Source organism: Nerophis ophidion, linkage group LG07, assembly GCF_033978795.1.
Source record: "Nerophis ophidion isolate RoL-2023_Sa linkage group LG07, RoL_Noph_v1.0, whole genome shotgun sequence".
NCBI lineage: Eukaryota > Metazoa > Chordata > Actinopteri > Syngnathiformes > Syngnathidae > Nerophis > Nerophis ophidion.
The window spans coordinates 11,136,387-11,154,489 of record NC_084617.1 but is presented as its reverse complement, the minus strand read 5'-3'; the positions used below and the strand labels follow the sequence as shown (position 1 = coordinate 11,154,489).

The following is an 18,103-nucleotide window of genomic DNA, read 5'->3' as shown; positions in this document are numbered from 1 at the left end:
ACTTTTTTTGGGCTTATATATATATATATATAGTATGCAGTATGAAGGCCTTCGCAATTCCTACATACGGTCTTTGTCTTTTGTCCCATGTCCGTCCTCCACGTAGTCCTTGAAGCGGATCAAGCGGTCGGACAGGAGAGGAGCAGAATCCGTCACCGAGGAGAAGTTCACCATTCTCTTCGAGTCCCAGTTCAGCGTCGGAGGCAATGAGCTCGTCTTCCAAGTGAAGGTACGCAAACGGACGATAATTATAACAGTGATGAATAACCACTGAATTAAAAAAAAATATATATATTTTTTTTCATCTTGGTCTCTCCTAACAGACATTGTCACTGCCGGTAGTGGTGATCGTCCACGGGAGCCAAGACAATAATGCCACGGCCACGGTGCTGTGGGACAACGCTTTTGCCGAGCCAGTAAGTGCACACACACACACACACACACACACACACACACATCACCTTCCAATCACAACACACACATTATGACATTAACACAATTATCTCTGACTGGTAGTAGATTCTCAAAAATGTGTGTTGTCCCGTTTCCAGGTACCAAAATGTATTTTGGGACTTTTCTAAACAAAAAATGTATTTTAACAAAACATCTTAGTTAAAGGCCTACTGAAACCCACTACTACCCACCACACAGTCTGATAGTTTATATATCAATGATGAAATATCAACATTGCAACACATGCCAATACGGCCCTTTTTAGTTTACTAAATTGCAATTTTAAATGATGATGCGTGTTTGTGACCTTATTGCAGGGGTCGGGAACCTTTTTGGTTGAGAGAGCCATGAAAGCCAAATATTTCAAAATGTATTTCCGTGAGAGCCGTATCATATTTTTTAAACACTGAATACAACTAAATGCGTGCATTTTTAAGTAAGACCTGTCACTTCTGTTTGTTTCGGACTCCATTAGTTCCTGTTTTTGTTTTTGTTTCCACGACTACCAATCAGTTCACCTGTTTTCACGACTCACACACCTGATTCACTTGACCTCATGTGCCTGTTGTCAATCACCACGTCACCATTTAAGCCTGCAGTTGCCAGGCAGTCAGCCAGGCAACATCACCTTCTACTCACCCTCTATCACTTCCTACACACCTATGTTATCCATGCCGATGATCCATGCTCTTTCTCGGTCCAAGTAAGTTTTTCATGCCATAGTTTGTATGTTTTGTTTTAAGTTCATAGTTCTCCCGTTGTGCGAGTTTTAGTTTTCATAGCCAAGTTTTTAACCTCCATTGAGAGCGCCTTTTGTTTATCCCACTGGGTGTGTGTTTTCCTTGCCCTTATGTGGGCCTACCGAGGATGTCTAGTGGTTTGTGTTGTGGTTTGTGCAGCCCTTTGAGACACTAGTGATTTAGGGCTATATAAGTAAACATTGATTGATTGATTGATTGATTGATACCCTTTGTTTTTGTAATATTTTTGAGTTAAGATTAAAGATGTCATTACCTTCACGCCATGTCCGTTCCAATCGCTTTGCACCACGGGGAAAACAAACCACACCATAGTCCAGGTCTTGACAAGACCAAACATTTTTAGAGTATAATAAGTCTCTTATTCTTTTTGATAACATTGTTATCTTGAATTTAACCAATGATAAATATATTACTTCTTACCATTAATGCGACATCTTGGACAGGTGCAATAGAAAATGGATGGTTGGATTAAAATGCATGAAAATGTTTGAAAAATTTGAACGTTATTTTTAACACTGTGATAATTATTCATTACTTATCGTGTTAAGCAATGTCAGCTAAGATTTATCTGAGTGCCAGATGCAGTCATCAAAAGGGCCACATCTGGCTCTAGAGCCATAGGTTCCCTACCCCTGCCTTATTGGTTGTAGCGAACATATTAGCCCAGCACCACTTACAGCTAAAAGTCGTCTCTTTTCATCGCATAATTACACAGTATTCCGGACATCCGTTTCGCTGAATCTTTTGCAATTTGTTCAACTAATAATGGAGACGTCAAAGAAGAAAGATGTAGGTGAGAAGCGGTGTATTGCAGCTGCCTTTAGCAACACAAACACAGTTTCCTTATTTACATTCCCGAAGTTGAAGCTTTACTACGGAACAGAGCGGTCAAGCGAACATGGTTCCCGGCCACATGTCAACCGGCAGGTTTCGGTGAGAAAATTGTGGTAATAAGTTGGCTCTTATCATAGACATGAGCGGAGCTTGCGTCCTCCTGCAGCTGTGTGGCTTCACTCAGAAACACTGGGTTTCAGGTTGCATATAATCTCACTAAAACACTAGTAACACAATAGGCAGATAAGGGATTTTCCAGAAGTATCCTAGTAAATGTGTCTAAACACATCTGAATCGCTCCCCCTTTCCTTGCCTTTTTTTTTCTTTTTTTTTGTAGTCCTTCACTCTCACTATCCTCATCCACAAATCTTTCATTCTCGCTCAAATTAATGAGGAAAACGTCGCTTTCTCGGTCCGAATCGCTCTTGCTGCTGGTGGCCATGATTGTAAACAATGTGAGGATGTGAGGAGCCCTACAACCCGTGACGTCACGCGCACATTGTCTGCTACTTCCGGTACAGGCAGGCCTTTTTTATTAGCGACCAAAAGTTGCGAAATTTATCGCAATATGGCAATATCGCAAAATGATCAAGTATGACACATAGAATGGACCTGCTATCCCCGATTAAATAAGAAAATCTCATTTCAGTAGTCCTTTCAACATATGTTTCTTATTGCAGGTTTGTCCTTAAATGTGAAGTGAAATATATTTATATAGCGCTTTTCTCTAGTGACTCAAAGCGCTTTACATAGTGAAACCCAATATCTATGTTACATTTAAACCAGTGTGGGTGGCACTGGGAGCAGGTGGGTAAAGTGTCTTGCCCAAGGACACAACGGCAGTGACTAGGATGGCGGAAGTGGGAATCGAACCTGCAACCCTCAAGTTGCTGGCACGGCCACTCTACCTAGCGAGCTATACCGCCCCACTAAATAAAATAGTAAACATACAAGACACCTTGTCTTTTATTAGTAAACAAACACTTAAGCTGCTGACATACGCATTAACATTTTGTGTCATTTTCTATTTTATAATTTTGTCAACATTATAAAGGACAAGCTGTAAAAAAAATAATTATTAAAGGCCTACTGAAATTAGATGCCCTGCGATGAGTTGGCGACTTGTCCAGGGTGTACCCCGCCTTCCGCCCGATTGTAGCTGAGATAGGCACCTGCGCCCCCCGCGACCCCAAAAGGGAATAAGCGGTAGAAAATGGATGGATGGACTGAAATTAGATTTTCTTATTTAAACGGGGATAGCAGGTCCATTCTATGTGTCATACTTGATCATTTCGCGATATTGCCATATTTTTGCTGAAAGGATTTAGTAGAGAACATCGACGATAAAGTTCGCAACTTTTGGTCGCTAATAAAAAAGCTTTGCCTGTACCGGAAGTAGCAGACAATGTGCGCGTGACGTCACGGGTTGTGGAGCTCCTCACATCTGAACATTGTTTACAATCATGGCCACCAGCAGCTAGAGCGATTCAGACCGAGAAAGCGACAATTTCCCCATTAATTTGAGCAAGTATAAAAGATTCGTCGATGAGGAAAGTGAGAGTGAAGGACTAGAGAAAAAAAAACTAGAGGGCAGTTGGAGCGATTCAGATGTTATTAGACAAATTTACTAGGATAATTCTGGAAAATCCCTTATCTGCTCATTGTGTTACTAGTGTTTTAGTGAGATTATATGGTCGTACCTGTACAACCTGAAGGCCGGCCCCGCACCTTTCTTCAGCAACAGTCGACGGGTGGTGGCGATGCCCATCTCTGCTCTTCGCAAGGGACCCTCTTCGAAACGCGATCTTTCGAAATGATCGCTGCATAATACACAGTACTTTGTGTGTGTGGTCCAATTCAACCGTGTTCTTTTGACATCTCTGTTCCAAAGTAAAGCTTCACCGTCATCTTTCGGGAATGTAAACAATGAAACAACGGCTGTGTTTGTGTTGCTAAAGCCGGCCGCAATACACCGCTTCCCACCTACAGCTTTCTTCTTTGATGTCTCCATTGTTCATCGAACAAATTGCAAAAGATTCAGCAACACAGATGTCCATAATACTGTGGAATTATGCGATGAAAACAGACGACTTAATAGCTGGGAACGGTGCTGCAGGATATTTCGTCGCGAAATTTAAAATTGCAATTTAGTAAACTAAAAAGGCCGTATTGGCATGTGTTGCAATGTTGATATTTCATCATTGATATATAAACTATCAGACTGCGTGGTCGGTATTAGTGGGTTTCAGTAGGCCTTTGAACTACTTGTTCATTCACTGTTAATATCTGCCTGCTTTCTCTTTTAACATGTTCTAACTACACTTCTGTTGTTTGATACTTTACATTTGTTTTGGATAATACTACAAATTTGGGTATCAAGTCGATACCAAGTAGTTACATGATCATAAATTGGTCATAATCAAAATCCTCACGTGTCTAGGGAAATGTTTCTTGAGTTTATAAACATAATATACATCCATCCATCCATCTTCTTCCGCTTATCCGAGGTTGGGTCACGGGGGCAGCAGCCTAAGCAGGGAAGCCCAGACTTCCCTGTCCCCAGCCACTTGGTCCAGCTCCTCCCGGGGGATCCCGAGGCGTTCCCAGGCCAGCCGGGAGACATAGTCTTCCCAGCGTGTCCTGGGTCTCCCCCGTGGCCTCCTACCGGTTGGACGTGCCTGGACATCATCTGGCATTTATATTGTTTATTTATAAATATAATATTAATTTTAAAAAAAGGGAAAGAAGATTTTGTCATGCTACAAAATATGGATGTAATCATAGTAGTATACACTCTTTTACTTGGTATCATCACAGTGTTAGTTAGGTGTAGATTGTGAATTGTGAATTATATTTATATAGCGCTTTTCTCAAGTGACTCAAAGCGCTTTACATAGTGACACCCAATATCTAAATTACATTTAAACCAGTGTGGGTGGCACTGGGAGCAGGTGGGTAAAGTGTCTTGCCCAAGGACACAACGGCAGTGACTAGGATGGCACAAGCGGGAATCGAACCTGCAACCCTCAAGTTGCTGGCACGGCCACTCTACCAACCGAGCTATGCCGCCAATAGATGATCTTTGACTTGAGTTTCGCAATTGCTCCTTAAAAATAACCACGGTGCTATCATATATTGTACATGATCTGTTGGTCTGTAAAAAACAGCAATGTTCCTTTCATATAAACCATGGGTGTCAAACCCTGGCCCGCGGGCCAAATTTGGCCCACCGTGTAATTTAATTTGGCCCTTGAGGCAATATCAAATCAATATTATTATAACACCGCATTCACCGCTAATACTCATACTTACCAACCCTTCCAATTTTCCCGGTAGACTCCCGAATTTCAGAGCCTTTGCCGAAAATCACCCGGGGCAACCATTCTCCCGAATTTCTCTCGATTTCCACCCAAACAACATCATTCAACGTCCTCTACAACCTGTCGTCCCGTCCGCTTTTTCTCCATACAAACATTGTGCCGGCCCAGTCTCATACTATATGCGGACTTTACACACAAACAAGTGAATGCAAGGCATACTTGGTCAACCGCCATACATGTCACACTGAGGGTGGCCGTATAAACAACTTTAACACTGTTACAAATGGTATAGCTCGGTTGGTAGAGTGGCCGTGCCAACAACTTGAGGGGTTGCAGGTTCGATCCCCGCTTCCGCCATCCTGGTTACTGCCGTTGTGTCCTTGGGCCAGACATTTTACCCACCTGCTCCCAGTGCCACCCACACTGGTTTAAATGTAATTTAGATATTGGGTTTCACTATGTAAAGCGCTTTGAGTCACTAGAGAAAAAGCGCTATACAAATATAATTCACTTCACTACAAATATGCGCCATACTGTGAACCCACACCAAACAAGAATGACAACCACATTCAGGGAGAACATCCGCACTGTAACACAGCATAAACACAACTGAACAAATACCCAGGATCCCTTGCAGCACTAACTCCTCCGGGATGCTATAATATACACCCCCTCCCCCGCTACCACCAAACTCCGCCAAGTTAATGTGTCAGGCTTTGACATGGATGGTGTGTGCTCCTTCGACGCAGCGGGATTACAGGACGAGCCAGGCATGAATTCAGGTACATGATTTTTTAAATAAACAAACAAACTACAAAAAGGCAAACCAAGGACGCGCTCTGTGGCGGATAATAATCTATACTATACTTAAAAAAAACCAGCACAATGGCATGACTATATACAAACAAAACAAAACTAGCACAATGGCATAAATACAAAAAAACTTACACGGCATGGAACTGTGGACGAGGACATGAAGGAGGTGCAGCATGGGTAGGGTGCGTGCGCATGTGAAGATCCCAGGACGAAGACAAGAAAAAGAGTGACTTAAATAGCTGCGATGATTAGTGAAAACAGGTGAGGCTGAGAACAGGGACGTGACATGACGGGTGAAAAGTAATGAGTTGACATGGTAACAAAAACAAACCAGGAAGTGAAAAAAAACAGAACAAGAGTCCAGAAAAAAAAAAAAAAACATGATCAAACATGAAATCAGATTTACAGACGTGACATAATGTTGATTTTTTACATCAGAAAGCTGCAAATAGGAAAGAGGCATTCCATTTTTTTTTTTTTTTACATTTTATTTAATATACCATTGATATTTTTAAATTATCATTATTATTATTATTTGAAAATCGATTTTGCATGTCACTATAAAGTTATATAAGCCTTGCTCGTTCAATATTCAATGCAAAACTTGTTTGGGTCCCTATTAAAATGTTAATTTGTTGAACCTTGGCTTTGTTCAGTTTTAAAATTTTGGCCCACTCTGTGTTTGAGTTTGACACCCCTGATATAGACGATCTTTGACTAGAATTTTGCTTTATCGTCTTAAAAACAGCAGTTTTCTTGTCAAATAGAGGATCTTTGATGAGTGTTTTTGATGTACAGAGTGCTTCTCACTCTATCAATCAATGTTTATTTATATAGCCCTAAATCACAAATGTCTCAAAGGACTGTAGAAATCATTACGACTACAACATCCTCGGAAGAACCCACAAAAGGGCAAGGAAAACTCACACCCAGTGGGCAGGGAGAATTCACATCCAGTGGGACGCCAGTGACAATGCTGACTATGAGAAACCTTGGAGAGGACCTCAGATGTGGGCAACCCCCCCCCTCTAGGGGACCGAAAGCAATGGATGTCGAGCGGGTCTAACATGATACTGTGAAAGTTCAATCCATAGTGGCTCCAACACAGTCGCGAGAGTTCAGTTCAAAGCGGATCCAAGACAGCAGCGAGAGTCCCGTCCACAGGAAACCATCCCAAGCGGAGGCGGATCAGCAGCGTAGAGATGTCCCCAACCGATACAGGCGAGCGGTCCATCCTGGGTCCCGACGAGCGGTCCATCCTGGGTCTCGACTCTGGACAGCCAGTACTTCATCCATGGTCATCGGACCAGACCCCCTCCACAAGGGAGGGGGGGACATAGGAGAAAAAAGAAAAGAAGCGGCAGATCAACTGGTCTAAAAAGGAGGTTTATCTAAAGGCTAGATTATACAAATGAGTTTTAAAGTGAGACTTAAATGCTTCTACTGAGGTAGCATCTGGAACTGTTACCGGGAGGGCATTCCAGAGTACTGAAGCCCGAACGGAAAACGCTCTATAGCCCGCAGACTATTTTGGGGCTTTAGGAATCACTAATAAGCCGGAGTCCTTTGAACGCAGATTTCTTGCCGGGACATATGGTACAATACAATCGGCAAGATAGGATGGAGCTAGACCGTGTAGTATTTTATACTTAACTTTTTTATACTATTTAACTATTTTATACTTTATATCAGCCTCCGCTTGGGATGGTTTCCTGCTGGCTCCGCTGTGAACGGGACTCTCGCTGCTGTGTTGGATCCGCTTTGGACTGGACTCTCGCGACTGTGTTGGATCCATTATGGATTGATCTTTCACAGTATCATGTTCTCATAGTCATCATTGTCACCGATGTCCCACTGGGTGTGAGTTTTCCTTGCCCTTATGTGGGCCTACCGAGGATGTCGTAGTGGTTTGTGCAGCCCTTTGAGACACTAGTGATTTAGGGCTATATAAGTAAACATTGATTGATTGATTGATATACATAAGTAGTAAAACCTTAAAATCACATCTTAAGTGCACAGGAAGCCAGTGCAGGTGAGCCAGTACAGGCGTAATGTGATCAAACTTTCTTGTTCTTGTCAAAAGTCTAGCAGCCGCATTTTGTACCAACTGTAATCTTTTAATGCTAGACATGGGGAGACCCGAAAATAATACGTTACAGTAATCGAGACGAGACGTAACAAACGCATGGATAATGATCTCAGCGTCTTTAGTGGACAAAATGGAGCGAATTTTAGCGATATTACGGAGATGAAAGAAGGCCATTTTAGTAACGCTTTTAATGTGTGGCTCAAAGGAGAGAGTTGGGTCGAAGATAATACCCAGATTTTTTACTGAGTCACCTTGTTTTATTATTTGGTTGTCAAATGTTAAAGTTGTATTATTAAATAGAGTTCGGTGTCTAGCAGGACCGATAATCAGCATTTCCGTTTTTTTGGCGTTAAGTTGCAAAAAGTTAGCGGACATCCATTGTTTAATTTCATTAAGACACGCTTCCAGCTGACTACAGTCTGGCGTGTTGGTCAGCTTTAGGGGCATGTAGAGTTGGGTGTCATCAGCATAACAGTGAAAGCTAATACCGTATTTGCGTATGATGTCACCTAGCGGCAGCATGTAGATGCTGAAGAGTGCAGGGCCAAGGACCGAACCCTGGGGAACTCCACACGTTACCTTAACGTAGTCCGAGGTCACATTGCTATGGGAGAAGCACTGCACCCTGTCAGTAAGATAAGAGTTAAACCAAGACAGGGCTAAGTCTGACGTACCAATTCGTGTTTTGATACGATCTAATAAAATATTATGATCGACGGTATCAAAAGCAGCGCTAAGATCGAGGAGCAGCAACATAGATGACGCATCAGAATCCATCGTTAGCAATAGATCACTAGTCATTTTTGCGAGGGCTGATTTGCCCTGAAACCGGATTGAAAGGTTTCACATAGATTGTTAAACGCTAAGTGTTCATTTAGCTGCTCTGCAACAATTCTAACACTCTAAGCATAAACGACGATCCATGTGTCTACTTTTGTGGTAAGTGATGACCCAGGTGTGACATTCCGCAACCCCCCCACCCCACACCTGGCAGGAGGTGAGCGATACCCAGAAGCACGGCTCAAGCGTTGGAGCACCACTTGGGCGTCTCTGAAAGAAAATTATATCGGGCTGGGCGACAACATTTCAAACACGCAGTCGATAAGTGTGGCCTATGGTGGACTCGTTCTTCTTCCATCATTGGTTACTTTAAGGCTGTGTCTGTACAGATCTGTCCTTCAGGATATCAGTAGCTTTGATGCCAATGAGCTGTGTTTGTTTCCATCAGCGTCTCTAAAAAGACTGTTTTTATGTATACTGTAGTTTACATTGTAACTGTTCCCCTACCCTACAGTTGTGATCAAAATTATTCAACCCCCGCACAATTTTGGTGTTTTAGCAAGTCGGACATTTATTCCGTATTTTGTTTATAGTCATATCAAATAAAGATGCATTAAATCAGGGGTGTCAAACTCAAATACAGAGTGAGCCAAAATTTTAAACGGAACAAAGCCGCGGGCCGAGGTTCAACAAATTAACATTTTAGTAGGGACCCAAACAAGTTTTTGCATTGAATATTGAACGAGCAAGGCTTGTATAACTTTATAGTGACATGCAAAATCAATTTTCAAATAATAATAATAATGATAATTTAAAAATATCAACGGCATATTAAATAAAATGTAAAAAAAAAAAAAAATGGAATGCCTCTTTCTTATTTGCAGCTTTCTGATGTAAATATCAACATTAACTTGGCGGGGTTTGGTGGTAGCATCATGGATGAGTCAGTGCTGCAAGGGATTCTGGGTATTTGTTCTGTGGTGTTTATGTTGTGTTACGGTGCGGATGTTCTCCCTAAATGTGCTTGTCATTCTTGTTTGGTGTGGGTTCACAGTGTGGCGCATATTTGTAGTGAAGTGAAGTGAATTATATTTATACAGCGCTTTTTTCTCTAGTGACTCAAAGCGCTTTACATAGTGAAACCCAACCCCTAAATTACATTCAAACCAGTGTGGGTGGCACTGGGAGCAGGTGGGTAAAGTGTCTGGCCCAAGGACACAACGGCAGTAACTAGGATGGCGGAAGCGGGGATCGAACCCGCAACCTCTCAAGTTGTTGGCACGGCCACTCTACCAACCGAGCTATACCATTTGTAACAGTGTTAAAGTTGTTTATACGGCCACCCTCAGTGTGACCTGTATGGCGGTTGACCAAGTATGCCTTGCATTCACTTGTTTGTGTGTAAAGTCCGCATATAGTATGTGAGTGGGCAATGTTTTTATGGAGAAAAAGCGGACGGGACGACAGGTTGTAGAGGACGTTGAATGCGGTGCCTTTAAGGCAGGTCCCCAATTATGTTGTTTGGGTGGAAATCAAGAGAAATTCGGGAGAATGGTTGCCCCGGGTGATTTTCGGCAAGGGCACTGAAATGTGGGAGTCTACCGGGAAAATTGGAAGGGTTGGTAAGTATGAGTATTAGCGGTGAATGCGGTGTTATAATAATATTAATTTGATATTGCCTCAAGGGCCAAATTAAATTACACGGTGGACCAAATTTGCCTTATTTTCGCTATTTTCGAAACCACTATCCATTCTCCTGTGACGTCATACAGAGCTGCCAATAAACGAACAATGGCGAATACCACAGCAAGATATAGCGACATTAGCTCGGATTCAGACTCGGATTTCAGCAGTTTAAGCGATTTAACAGATTGAATTGAATTATATTCATATAGCGCTTTTTCTCTAGTGACTCAAAGCGCTTTACATAGTGAAACCCAATATCTAAGTTACATTCAAACCAGTGTGGGTGGCACTGGGAGCAGGTGGGTAAAGTGTCTTGCCCAAGGACACAACGGCAGTGTCTAGGATGGCGGAAGCGGGAATCGAACCTGCAACCCTCAAGTTGCTGGCACGGCCACTCTACCAACCGAGCTAAACCGCATGTATTGAAACAGATGGTTGGAGTATGAAAGTATTGAAGAACAAACCAAAGCTATTGAGCGAATAGCTATTGACGCTATTCATAGCCATAGCATGGCCGAATAGCTGCGTTAGCATCGCCGGTAAAATGTGCGGACCGAACAATCAGGACTTTCGCATCTTGTGACACTGGAGCAACTTAAATCCGTCGATTGGTAAGTGTTTTTTTCGCATTAAATGTGGGTGGAAGGAAACGTAATATAGTTGCAAATGCGTCTGCAGGTTATCCATACATCTCTGTACCATGTCTGCTTTAGCACCGCCGGTAAATAGCATGTTAGCATCGATTAGCGTAGCATGTTAGCATCGATTAGCTGGCAGTCACGCCGCGACCAAATATGTCTGATTAGCACATAAGTCAACATCAACAAAACTCACCTTTGTGATTTCGTTGACTTTATGGTTGCAAATGCATCTGCAGGTTATCCATACATCTCTGTGCCATGTCTGTCATCGCCGGTAAAATGTGAAGACACTTTGGTACATTCAATGAGGGTCTGGCGGCAGACACTTTGGCATCTTCGGGCCAGTGGTGCAACTTGAATCCCTCCCTGTTAGTGTTGTTACACCCTCCGACAACACACCGACGAGGCATGATGTCTCCAAGGTTCCAAAAAATAGTCGAAAAAACGGAAAATAACAGAGCTGAGACCCGTGTGTGTAATGTGTAGAAAATGAAAATGGCGGCAGTGTTACCTCGGTGACGTCACGTTCTGACGTCATCGCCTCCAGAGCAATAAACAGAAAGGCGTTTAATTCGCCAAAATTCACCCATTTAGAGTTCGGAAATTGTTTAAAAAAATATATGGTCTTTTTTCTGCACCATCAAGGTATATATTGACGCTTACATAGGTCTGGTGATAATGTTCCCCTTTAACAATTTTACTCTATAAAAAATTAGCTGTTTGGCCCCAATACCTAGTAATATGCTCGGAGGAGAAAAGCTGAGATCTTTAATCCCAAGTACACCGTACCTACTGTCAAGCATGGTGGTGGTAGTGTTATGCTCAATCCGATACCAACTACTTGGTATCGGATTGATACCCAAATTGGTGGTATCATCCAAAACTAATGTAAAGTATCCAAACAACAGAAGAAAAAGTGATTATTCCATTTTAACAGAAGTGTAGATAGAACATGTTAAAAGAGAAAATAAGCATGAATTGATTAACGTTGAAAAACGTATTCGGGTGTTACCATTAGTGGTCATTTGTACGGAATATGTACTGTACTGTGCAATCTACTAATACAAGTTTCAATCAACCAATCAATCAAAGCAGATATTAACAGTAAATGAACAAGTAGATTAATAATTCATTTTCTACCACTTGTCCTTTATAATGTTTATAGAATGATAAATGACACAATATGTTACTGCATATGTCAGCAGACTAATTAGGAGCATTTGTTTGTTTACGTACCAATAAAAGACAAGTTGTCTATTTTATTGAAGGACTTCCCTGCAATAATAAACATATGTTTAATGTACCCTAAGATTTTTTGCTTAAATAAAGCCAACAATGCAATTTTTTGTGGTCCCTTTTACTTAGAAAAGTAACAAAAAGTATTGAAATAATTTTAGTACCGGTACCAAAATATTGGTATCGTTACAACACTACAGCAGACTTAAATTTTTTTTTTTTTTTTCTTGCTGAGTGGTCTGTTCTCTTTGCCCCTCAGGGCCGGGTTCCCTTCCTGGTGCCGGACAAGGTGATGTGGCCTCAGCTGTGCGAGGCGATCAACATGAAGTACAAGGCGGAAGTGCAGAGCAACCGAGGCCTCTCTGAGGAGAACCTGATCTTCCTGGCCCAGAAGGCCTTCGGCAGCACCAGCACCAGCGTGGAAGACGACCGCAACATGGCGATGACCTGGTCACAGTTTAACAGAGTCAGTTCTCTCGGGATTTGCAAGTGCGACTAAAACGGATGTCGACAATACTCCCGTTTGGGAGGGTGGGAGGTGTAAAACCCCCAGGAAGGCATTAATGATCAAGCACAGGGGTCCCCAAACTTTTTTTGACTCGGGGGCCGCATTGTGTTAAAAAAATTTAGCCGGGCTGTATGTATACAAACATATATATATATATATATATATATATATATACACACACACACACACACACGTTAGGTCAGGAAATAACACAGAGGCTATTTCATCCCTACAAGCCTGTTTCGAAGGTTTCCCTGCTCTTCAGGGGATTTTACAATAACATAAGCTCCAGCACCCCCTGAGACCCCGAAAGGGATAAGTGGTAGAAAATAGATGCATATATAATAAAATCCTCTGAGGAGCAGGGTAACCTGCGAAACTGGGGATTTTATGATAAAATATACAATAAAATCCCCTGAAAAGCAGGGAAACCTGCAAAACAGGCTTGGAGGGATGAAATAGCCTCTGTGTTTTTTCCTGACCTAGCATATTATTCCTTTCTACCCGAGTATTGAGCAATGTATGTCTTAATTAAATTATCCAGAGAATAGTGCTCAATACCGTGGTAGAGCGCAATATATATGTGTGTGGGAAAAATCACAAGACTTCTTCATCTCTACAGAACTGTTTCATGAGGGGTTCCCTCAATCATCAGGAGATTGAGGGAACCCCTCATGTTTAAAAATGCATTTTCCTGTGACATCATATATATGTACATATATATGTGTGTGTGTGTGTGTGTGTGTGTGTGTGTGTGTGTGTGTGTGTGTGTGTGTGTGTGTGTGTGTGTGTGTGTGTGTGTGTGTGTGTGTGTGTGGGAAAAATCACAAGACTACTTCATCTACTTCATCTTCATATATATATATATATATATATATATATATATATATGTGTGTGTGTGTGTGTGTGTGTGGGAAAAATCACAAGACTACTTCATCTCTACAGAACTGTTTCATGAGGGGTTCCCTCAATCGTCAGGAGATTGAGGGAACCCCTCATGAAACAGTTCATGTTCTCTACAGAACATGAAACAGTTCTGTAGAGATGAAGTAGTCTTGTGATTTTTCCCACACCTACATATATATATATATATATATATATATATATATATATATATATATATATATATATATATATATATACATATATATATATTAGAGATGCGCGGTTTGCGGTCTCATCCACAGAGTCCGCGGATAAACCGCGGGTCGGACGAAAAACTAGATTTTAATTAGATTCGGACGGGTGGCGGTTGAACCATCCGGAAATATTTGATATACATGGTTCTGGGATCGGTATCCTTTACCATTCAAAGAGCCATTTAAGACCCGTGTCACGAAGCGAAGAAGACAATAGGAGACGCTAATATTCTCTAGAATGACCGCCGGCAGTAACCCAGATAATAAGTATTAGGGCGTGGTATGAAGCCATTGGCTTTGTCGCCTTCTACAACATGTACGATCTGCTTGTCAGTCCAGCATCATGTTGTGTGTGGCTTCCGCAGCAACACGCACATGACTGCAAGGCATACTGGGTGACACAGAGTACACTAATGGTTGTGATATAAACAATTTTAACACTCTTAGTAATATGCGCCACGCTGTGAAGCCACACCAAACAAGATTGACAAACACATTTCGGGAGAACATCCTCACGGTAACACAACATAAACGCGACACAACAAATACCCAGAATCCTTTGTATCCATGACAGTTCCTGACTATTTTATACACCCCGCTAGCAGCAAACCCCGCCACCCATATATATATATATATATATATATATGTATGTATGTATGTATGTATATATGATGTCACAGGAAAATGCATTTTTAAACAATATGATTTGCCTGAGCGGCTGGGAGATACCGAGAATAACAAGCAGTAGAAAATGGATTAGAAAGGACAGATTTAAAACAATTTAAAATACAAGAATACAATTCAAATTCAAATATTTGAACTTGGGACTTCTCGCGGGCCGGATTTTGGATGCTGGCGGGCCGTAGTTTGGGGACCCCTGATCAAGCAAATCCGCAGAATGGCTCGTACGTGTTGAAAAAAAATGTTATTTGCAGCATCCCTGCAGCGTTATTGTGTCGCCTAGTGAGATTAGATAATCACCGCTCATCTTAAAAGACTATTGGTCTCATTTTCTCGCTCGGACTCAGAAAGGACGCTCGCATTCGCCACAAGGCGATTATGCATCGTTGGATTACAACAACAGCTTTTCAGACTTTTGTTTATACACACATATTTCTCTTTATCACGCACAAATGTCTTTTTTTTTTTCACAGGAAAGTTTGCCTGGTAGGAACTTCACATTCTGGCAGTGGTTTGACGGCGTGATGGAACTGACAAAGAAGCACCTGAAGCTACACTGGAATGACGGGTGAGGGGAAAAAAAAAAAGAGTTGACACGACGAGTTGAGTTTATACCAAAATGGATACATGGATGATACAGCAGAGGATTGGGAGGATGTCATGTGGTCAGATGAAACCAAAATAGAACTTTTTTGTTATAAACTCAACTCGTCGTGTTTGGAGGAAGAAGAATACTGAGTTGCATCCCAAGAACACCATACCTACTGTGAAGCATGGGGGTGGGAACATCATGCTTTGGGGCTGTTTTTCTGCTAAGGGGACAGGACGATTGATCCGTGTTAAGGAAAGAATGAATGGGGCCATGTATCGTGAGATTTTGAGCCAAAACCTCCTTCCATCAGGGAGAGCTGGAATTCCTGGATTTTTTTTTTTCACTTTTTGTCTCTCACAGTTGAAGTGTACCTATGATGAAAATTACAGACCTCTGTCATCATTTTAAGTGGGAGAACTTGCACAATCGGTGGCTGACTAAATACTTTTTTGCCCCACTGTGTATACTGGTATATGTATATATATATAAATATATATATATATATTAGCCAGGCCATTTTCAAGAAGGATATTTAAAAGAGAAACTACATCTTGTGAAAAATGTGGGCGATGAAATGGGGAAATGCTTGTCATTTCCAATCGAATCAACCGACTACAAGGGGCTGTACGGCGTCGAATGGGTGCTACAAATTGTAAGTTCAAACATTTTATTTATTTATGTTTTCGCGTTTAATATGTTTTTGCAACTTTCATTTTGACAGTACCACATAATTGCTGAGGCGGGTTTATTGATATTTAAATGCGCCAGAAAGTAGCCCGTTTTGTACACCGTTGAGGTATTTCAATGCCAAGTAAAAGTGTTCCTGTAGAGTATGTTCTCCAACAATGGTCATGTGGGGACATCAATGATGGTATTTTGAGAGGTAACCTTTGAAGTCGGACATCACTGAAGGCCTAGGCGGGAAAACGCATGGCCCTCCAGTGATATTAATACAAACCCCGTTTCCATATGAGTTGGGAAATTGTGTCACATGTAAATATAAACGGAATACAATGATTTGCAAATAATTTTCAACCCATATTCAGTTGAATATGCTACAAAGACAACATATTTGATGTTCACACTTATAAAAAATTTTTTTATTGCAAATAATCATTAACTATTGAATTTGATGCCTGTGGCACGTGACAAAGAAGTTGGGAAAGGTGGCAATAAATACTGATAAAGTTGAGGACTGCTCATCAAACACTTATTTGGAACATCCCATAGGCTAATTGGGAACAGTTGGGTGCCATGATTGGGTATAAAAGCAGCTTCCATGAAATGCTAAGTAATTCACAAACAAGGATGGGGTGATGGTCACCACTTTGTAAGCAAATCGTCGAACAGTTTTTAGAACAACGAGCTATTGCAAGGAATTTAGGGATTTTACCATCTACGGTCCGTAAAATCATCAAAATGTTCAGAGAATCTGGAGAAATTACTGCACGTAAGCAATGATTTTACGGACTTTTGAGCCCTCAGGCGGTACTGCATCAAAAACCGACATCAGTGTGTAAAGGATATCACCACATGGGCCGAGGACTACTTCATAAAACCACTGTCAGTAACTACAGTTGGTCGCTACATCTGTAAGTGCAAGTTAAAACTCTACTATGCAAAGCCAACAATATCCTGAAACGCCGCCGGCTTGGCTGGGCCCGAGCTCACCTAAGATGGACTGATGCAAAGTGGAAAGGTGTTCTGTGGTCTGACGAGTCCACATTTCCATATTTAGAAACAGAGGACGTGGTGTCCTCCAGAACAAAGAGGAAAATAACCATCCGGATTGTTATAGGCGCAAAGTTCAGAAACCAGCATCTGTGATGGTATGGGGGTGCATTAGTGCCCAAGGCATGGGTAACTTACACATCTGTGAAGGCACCATTAATGCTGAAAGGTACATACAAGTTTTGGAGCAACATATATTGTCATCCAAGCAATATATATTTCAGCAAGACAAGTGTCTTGCTGTATTTAGTGACCACTGTCACTAAATACAATTGGTCGCTACATCTGTAAGTGCACGTTAAAGTTCTACTATGCAAAGTGAAAACAATTTATCAACAACATCCAGAAACGCCGCCGGCTTCTCTGGGCTCGAGATCATCTAAGATGGACTGATGCAAAGTGGAAAAGTGTTCTATGGTCTGACGAGTCCACATTTCAAATTGTTTTTGGAAATATTCGACATCGTGTCATCCGGACCAAAGGGGAAGCGAATCATCCAGACTGTTATCGACGCAAAGTTGAAAAGCCAGCATCTGTGATGGTATGGGGGTGCATTAGTGCCCAAGGCATGGGTAACTTACACATCCGTGAAGGCACCATTAATGCTGAATGGTACATACAGGTTTTGGAACAACATATGCTGCCATCTAAGTGCCGTCTTTTTCATGGACGCCCCTGCTTATTTCAGCTAGACACTGCCAAGCCACATTCAGCACGTGTTTCAACAGCGTGGCTTCGTAAAAAAAAAGAGTTTGGGTACTTTCCTGGCCCGCCTGCAGTCCAGACCTGTCTCCGATCGAAAATGTGTGGCACATTATGAAGCGTAAAATACGACA

General features: G+C 41.8%; 1 protein-coding gene across 1 annotated transcript in view; it reads left to right on the top strand.

Moving 5' to 3' along the window:
- Nucleotides 1–18,103, top strand: part of LOC133555925 (inactive phospholipase C-like protein 2) — a 415,124-nt gene that overhangs the window by 57,024 nt on the left and 339,997 nt on the right. The window contains exons 10-13 of the mRNA XM_061905396.1: nucleotides 107–229; nucleotides 324–416; nucleotides 12,876–13,082; nucleotides 15,418–15,512. Coding sequence (XP_061761380.1) covers nucleotides 107–229; nucleotides 324–416; nucleotides 12,876–13,082; nucleotides 15,418–15,512 — 518 coding nt within the window. The remainder of the gene's footprint in view (nucleotides 1–106; nucleotides 230–323; nucleotides 417–12,875; nucleotides 13,083–15,417; nucleotides 15,513–18,103) is intronic.